This window comes from Calidris pugnax, unplaced genomic scaffold, assembly GCF_001431845.1.
Source record: "Calidris pugnax isolate Ruff unplaced genomic scaffold, ASM143184v1 scaffold27, whole genome shotgun sequence".
NCBI classification, from domain to species: Eukaryota; Metazoa; Chordata; class Aves; order Charadriiformes; family Scolopacidae; genus Calidris; species Calidris pugnax.
In genome coordinates, this window is record NW_015090893.1 from 19148470 (window position 1) to 19155908 (window position 7439).

The 7439-nt window shown below is 42.9% G+C and overlaps 1 protein-coding gene across 1 annotated transcript; it reads right to left on the reverse strand.

The window, feature by feature from the left end:
• Window positions 1–270: 270 nt before the first annotated feature.
• YIPF5 (Yip1 domain family member 5) lies at window positions 271–7225 on the reverse strand. Its single transcript, XM_014948303.1, has 5 exons — window positions 7079–7225; window positions 5226–5398; window positions 4118–4263; window positions 1969–2150; window positions 271–1311 (listed from the first exon to the last, which is right to left on the reverse strand). Exons 1-5 carry the CDS (start codon window positions 7177–7179, stop codon window positions 1149–1151), a joined length of 765 nt encoding a protein of 254 aa, XP_014803789.1. The 5' UTR covers window positions 7180–7225; the 3' UTR covers window positions 271–1148.
• Between the last annotated feature and the right edge of the window lie 214 nt (window positions 7226–7439).

A 7439-nucleotide genomic window follows, 5' to 3' on the forward strand; every position in this document is an offset into this window, starting at 1 on the left:
ATGAATTAAAATCTTTTTCTTACTTATTTTAAGAATTAGCAAGAGCTTCTGTGAAGAGCAACCAGTTTTGCTTTCCCACTTCTCACACTTCTTGTGACTAACATCACAGACGAGACTACACTTCTCAGGGAAGATCAAGCATCTGCAACTGAAGCAAATACCAAATGCAGCAGCTGAATAGCTTCAAATATGATTTTGCTTCAATATTGAAGTTTCTGATTTAGTAACTGAATTCCTCTAAAAAAGAAAGATTAGAAAAATCAAAACAACTTTTTCAAAATTTAAGGAAAATTTAATCAATATGCCTTAAATTATTTTACAGTAACTACAATACTGACAAGCATAACATCTTCAAAATGGTGTTTCTCTTGGAAGTACTGCAAAAGAGATTACTCCTCATCTACTTGTATGTGCACCATTAGGAAAAGAAACTCTAGTTGAAGTCACCTTCAGAAATCCATGTTAACGTGGAGCTACTCAGACATCCACATGTATTTGCATTTCAAGTGTGACAGAATTACAGATCCCTTTAAGCATCTGTTTTCTACTTTGTAATTTAAGTATCTTAAATCCTGAATTACTATCACATCAAATGAACAAATGAATGAGACCAAAGAGCTCAAGAGTATATTTGTGTTCATTTGTGCATTTTGCTTTTGGTAAGAGGGGATGGGAAATAGGTTCCTCAATACTGCAGATTTATTCAAAAAGTACCCGATTCTGCGGCATCTGCAGATCTGTTAACTTCTTCGATTTATAACTGCAACCATACTCCCTCCCTCACTCCCATTTAAAAACAAAAACAAAACAAAGAAAGGAAAAACAAAACAAAAAACACAACCCTCAGATAAACAACCAAAAGTTACTTTTCTAAAGATAGAGGAATGGGAAAGAAATGACATTAACTTGATAAGCATGAACACTTATTAAAGCTATAGACACCTCGGGTCAATTGGAAACAGTATTCAAAGTCCTAAAAAAGAGAACACGAGACATTTGTTTTCATTGTTCCAGCTGATTCAAAACGGGTCTAGGTTTGGTGACAGCAACACTACACAGTCATCTCTGGCTGCTTCTGGTCCAGCTCAACGTCCCAAGGGGATGGTTCCATTTTGGCCCAGTAGAGTCCAGGAGTCTGGACAGTCTGCTCAGAAGATGGAAATGAGAGCGAAGACTCCGTACAGTAACGCGCAGGGATACGCCACCAGGAGCTGTTGTCCTTCCATTGCTAAGGCAGAAATAAAGATTTTGGAAGCAGAGAAGCTGCACCAGCCGATGATTCCAGCCGTGAGAATTATCCCCATCATTCCCCTGCAAACACAGAAACAAAAAGAGAATTCACCTAAGACTTGTGTATATATACTCATAGGAGTCGTAACTGGATTCCTTCTAACACTTTTACAGATTCCAAGATGAAAATTAGCTTTTATATAGTTTTAGCTTTTTAAATAGTTCCAGTAAAGACTTCACAACAATATTATTCATTTATGACAGCACACAAAAACCCCCAAAATTAACTTTGTGCACATAAACGAAGAAGCGGTGAGTAAAGGAACTGCAGCAAGTTCTTTCTTTTCAGTCCCCAACTTCTTATAGCTATGAGGAATCACACTTATTTTCTTCCACTTGTCAAATTAAAGTTTGCATCTTAAATTATAATTACTTTTAGACTTTACAGGCACTAAGATCTGTCAGATTCAAAGCTGACTGAAAATAGACTTGATACTGTTATTTGAGTCTATGTATTTAAACGCTGGTAACTGAGGTACAGATAAACCAGCATCCACCTGTCCTTCAGCCACTAAACACCTGAAGAGGATATTTATGGTTTTATCCTTATTACAAATTCCTGTCACATTCACATTATACGCAGTTTCATCACCAAAGAAGAAAATTCCTTTTAACGACCTCCTTCACCATTTCAGAGGAGAGGAATCCATTCCCAAATGACAAAGTTTCTGTACTTACTGCAAGGAGAAGACAATAGCGAAGGTGGAGAGCAGGATCATGGGAAGCAGGCAGTAGCCCAGGACACTGGCCACGCAGCCGAAGGAGACGCCCGTCATGCTCATTAAGTTCAGGAGACAAAACATCCCTAAACATCCGATTGCACTTATGCCATACACATATCCAAACTGGATTTTTCCAGCCTGAAAGCCAAGCAGAGTAACACATGTTAATTACCAGAACGAGTAACGCCTCCCACAGACACGGGGATAAGGAAAGAGCATTTACAGAGGATCTTCCATTTCTCCACTGTCCCTCACCCCCAGTCCCTATGCTCTTCCCACAACCTGAACTCCAGGACGCCCGTACACCCTAGGCACTCAGGAGGCACATCTACCCTAACTCTGGGTACCTCCATAAACAGATTTTGATCAAATTGTTATTCTTTCATCTGGGCTGCAAAAGCCTATAAATTCTTTAGGGTTTAATCAACTAACTTCTCACGCCAACTGAAAAAAAAAATTGTAATTCAGGAACTTCTTGACTAATCCAGAGCTAAGTCCTTTAATTTGCAATAGACCCCACAAAGTTATAGCACAATGTAAATTATAAAAAATGACAGCTCAGCTTCAGCTAGTTCTGGGGAAGCACTGAGTATGAGCAGCAGAATGAACTCATGGAGATTTTTAAAAGTCAAATCAGAACTTTGCAGAAAGCACATGTGCATTCAAAACATATAAATCCCATGTCACGATCTGTTTTTCCAAGGCTGAGGTGGATGTAACACCCACCAAAGCACACAGTGTCCCCCCCTGCAGTGACACAGGGCCACAGTGACCGACACTCGATGGTGCCCAGTTCCCAGCTCTGTCTCTCACTCACAGCTCCCAAACAAAGTGAATTATAGCCCAGCTCTCTTCTTCCTCACGTGCTACAGAAAGCAATCATACCTGCTTTCCTCTCCTTGCCAGGTTAGACTTGTTTTCTCTCACTACAGTCAATGTATTTTAGAAAAAAAAAAAGAACACAGAAGAAAGTGCTAATTTCTTATGAAAAGAACATCCCAAAGTATCTATTATAAACATGTTCATTACTTCTACTGGCCTATTTTCCATAAATTAAGGTTACTTATTAAATTAGGCTTAAAGTGCCCTTGGTACCAAAACACTGCGTTCTAAGAGTCGTGGCAATGTGAAATTTTAGGCAAAAATTAAATGCAGAGCCTGAAGACATTTAGAGCAAAAAACTGATTAAAAATATTGAAGTGTTCAATGACAAGGAAGGCTGTTTGCTGCTGCTCTCTCATTTCATAATTGACACTTTTCAGACATTAAAGCACAATCTGATTTCAATTAAGCTCAAATAAAAAAACACCCACCAGGCCTCAAGAGCTAGTGACCTATTAAGGAGTATAAACAATATAAAAGCAGGTTTATTTTAGAAGTGTTTTACCAGACCAACTCTTGATACTGAAAGTCAGGCCTAATGTACCAGTACTTAGGAAATCACTTTTTTACACAACAATTTGGAGTTCCTTGCCTCTTGAATAGTAGTACAGAACAACAAATAAAGAGTATTGGACGAAGAAATACAATGAAACAAAACAGAGAAATAGACTCAAATATTAAACTATTAAACACAGCAAGAGATAAAAAAATACACCCCCCCCAAATGAAGAAATTAAATAAATATTCAAGTATTTAATGTATCCATTGATCTGATGCCCGATAAAACAGACGATAACAGAGACGCTGCAAAAAGACAATTACAATTTGGAAAGAAAACCACATCAATCCCTTAAAAAAAAAAAAAAAAGTCTAAGAACATGGGTCACATTCACTCCTGTGACAAAAGGGAGTCATATTCTTCAAAAACAAAGCATGGAAAGAAATAGGAATTACACTACAATAATTGCCATGCAAAAAACAAGGACAAAGACTTGGATTCAAACTCTATGGATGTAAAATGAAGGCAAACTCATGAATTTCAATCCCCAGCGTGTGCAGCCCCAGCTCCTCTTCCATACAGCTACGAATTCTTGGTCAGGATGGGCTTTCTTGGCCTCCCTGCCATCACTTCCAACAAACCTACGGGTAACTTGCCTTTTTTTCCCCAGTGTTTTCAAGAATATCAATGCACAAACAGTACTATTTTGCAATGGATATCTTACCAGCAATAATGTGGCTCCAAAAGCTAGACAGAAGACCATTGGTCCAGCCAAATCAGTCTCGTTCATGATGCTGCCATCTGCCACTTTTAACGGGTGTAGCACCGTTAGTGTCTTCTGCCAGATGTGGTCAAAATTGATCCCCAATTCTACAAAGCACATTAAAAGAATTATGCTTATTTAGTTCATGTCCCCAGCGTCCTGTCACCCCCATCTGCTTCACTCTCAGCTTTCCTTGTCTTTCCACTTCTAAATCTCCTCCAAACACCATTCTATGGGGACCAGAGACTGGAGTCACTCCACCTTTCCTCGAAGGGCTGACTGCGCTGCCTCCACACCTTCAGCTCCCAAATGCTGGGAAGTGAGAGGGTGGTTTCTAAAGGACCAGGTAAAGGCATAAGCGCAGTGTTTGGGTCAGTCCCCCAGCACCCTGTCCTGTAAGTGGCCAAAAGCAGAGATGTACAAAAGAGTACAAGCACAGAACATGCAGATTCCCCAAGTCTCCAACAACTGGTGGCTCATGGATTTCTAATCCAAAGGAGTTTCTCTGTATTAAATTACCCTCAGCGAGTTTCTTTCATAACCCCCCACTGAGCCCACTAAACAGTTTCTCTGTATTAAATTACCCTCAGTGAGTTTCTCTTTCATAACCCCCCACTGAGCCCACTAAATAAACCACCCACCCCTTTCAACACTCAGTGTCTCATGACAAGGAGTTTCACAGCTCCCTCCACATGGATGATTTCAAGTCAGTCCGCACAGTCTGGCCACAGCGGTGCCTGGAGACCTACTTCCCACCACGGTTCCTCTCTGCCCACCTCTGGCCCTGGGATGCAGCTCCATAAACAAGAGCTTTTTGGAGAAAAGAAGAAAAGCACGGCTGGGTGGAAGGTATCGTGAATACCTGTGGCTCTAACCAGTGACAGTAAGGGTTTCTTCAGTTGTTTGGCGGTGAACAATGACGAGTTAAATAAATGAGTTAAATAAAAAAAAATAACAAGAATTCAAATCAACCATGCACTTTCAGAAGCAGGGAATGCACACCCTGCTACGCAACTCAGCCCCAAACTGGGAAGAGTTTTGGATTCCGGCCATAAAGCATAAGTTATACCTTCTAATAGAGGAGGCTCATCCTCAAAGTTGCTTCCATAAAAAGACTGTGCTGAAGTCGGAGTGTACGTCTGTGTGGGCTGGTAGATCTGCCCCGTGTAAGGCTGCTGCTGCTGCATCATGTCTGGGGGGACAAATCCGCTCTGCTGGGAGTATTCATAGCCTCCATACTGCCTGCACAGAACAGCAGTGTGTTACAGACAGATACACAAGTTTATCTGAAACACCCCCCTGCACCAGCAAAACTTATTTTCAGTAAGTCAGTCACAGCAAACAATCCTGTCTTCTTTTTTAAAAAGTCACATTAGATGATCCCTTACTGGGACCCAGGCCTTTCAGGCACAGAGCCACGTCTGTCAGCTCAAACCCTTACAAACAATACTGTTAAGCTAAACAGGATAATCCCTGCTATATACACAAGTATTGCTTTTTGTTTGTTAAGTCAGAGGCCGGGAGAACTGAGCGTTATCCACTGGCTGAATCACTGCTACAGGCTGTAGACCTGTAAAAGGGCAGGAAAATTTTACACCTCATACTTATTCAAATATTGTCCGTTAATTACTAGTGACATCGTATCTGATGGCAGCATTCATTTGCTATTTAGAATGCTTATTTGCAAACTCAGTACTACAGAATGAAGTTGCTCACGCTATCTATTTTGTACCCCTCCATATTTCAAAAATGAGCTTGTTTTCCCCTTCACGTGGGTGCCCTTGGGCAGCACGATGACCTGTGAGATGGAACTAAACACATTATGACATCTCCCCACAGGACATGACGCAGGGGAAAAAATAGGTGAATTTTCAGTTTCTATTTCACATATTCTCAATTATTTAGTAACCGACTGACTTATACTGTCTGTACAATACTGTCATTATAGACTTTGTAAGTATGAAAATATAAATTTCTACCTTTTAAAGAAAGCCTCATCAAAGCTATCTTCTGTTCCTAAACAAACGCAGAAGTTATTCTTGCCACTAACCATTTCCAAGTCTGACTACAGAGACTTGGGTAAACTTCTTCAAGATATTTAAAAGAAAAGTTAATTTAAAAGAAGGAAAACTCATTACTCCTTCTCCTCTCTTTCCTTGTTTTAGTGGAGCTCAGCTCATCACATCCTTTCCAGGGCACAAACGGGCGTCAACCCGCTCCATCTACCACAGGGATCACACTGGCCACGTAACCAGCCAAAACCCTCAGCCTGAGACTGGAGTCACACAGGACTCCCAGGAGCTCCCCTGACCCAGAAACATCCCCACGCTTCCCTGCTCCAGCCTCGGAACCACACTGACACTGCTGGCTGACTGACTCCCTGAGTGATGGAGATGGACTGACAGCACAGCAGTATCGCTTTGCCCAAAGATGTGAAGGTTACGAATACAATTAAATTACTCATAGAATCATAGAATTGTCTAGGCCGGAAGGGACCTCCAAAGGTCATCTAGTAGGACCTTTCTTTCATTTTTCTACTCTTTGCTTTAAACACAGAAGGCAGAGTATTCAACATATGACTGCTTCACATCTCCGCTTGCAGGACAAGCGATACCCTTCACAAAACTGAATACAATTAAATTACTCATATAACCTTTCTTTCATTTTTCTACTCTTTGCTTTAAACACAGAAGGCAGAGTATTCAACATATGACTGCTTCACATCTCCGCTTGCAGGACAAGCGATACCCTTCACAAAACACAGCAACAGGAATTCCACCACAGGCAGCAGCCGGCTGAAACGCCAGCCCTTTCCTGAACACGGAGCCAGCCCCCGGCGCCCCCCGGCTGAGGCGGTGGCTGAGGCAGCCTGACCGCACGGCATCGCCCGTTCCACTGGCTGCAACGGCAGGCGGGACTCACCTGTTGTACGGCCTCCCGCTGTAATCGTAGGACTGGCTCTGGTCATCGATGCTGTAGCTGGTCTGGAAGAAGTCTGTGTTGAAGCTGTCAAACCCGGACATCGCAAGCGATCTAGAAGAGAAGAGCCGGGTTCGCTGGGGTCTCCGCGCCCACCCGCAACGGCAGCGCTCCAGAGAGACCGAGCGGCCCTGTCCGGCCCGGGGAGCCCTCCCTCGGGGCCGCCGGCAGCCCCCCGAAGGCACAGAGGCCGCGCCGGGATCCCCCCTCCCCGCCGCTCAGCCCCACGGCGGCCCTCACCGCCCGCCTCAGGCCGACCCCCATCGCGCCGAGCGCCGCCACAGCCCCCGGGGCCCCCCGCCCC

Excerpts from the sequence above, each read along its gene's own strand:
- YIPF5 (XM_014948303.1), bottom strand. The coding sequence starts at position 7,179 with ATGTCCGGGTTTGACAGCTTCAACACAGACTTCTTCCAGACCAGCTAC. Across the intron at positions 5,399-7,078 it reads AGCGGGAGGCCGTACAACAG|GCAGTATGGAGGCTATGAAT; the intron begins GTGAGTCCCGCC and ends TGTTCTGTGCAG. Across the intron at positions 2,151-4,117 it reads TTGGAGCCACATTATTGCTG|GCTGGAAAAATCCAGTTTGG; the intron begins GTAAGATATCCA and ends CTTGGCTTTCAG.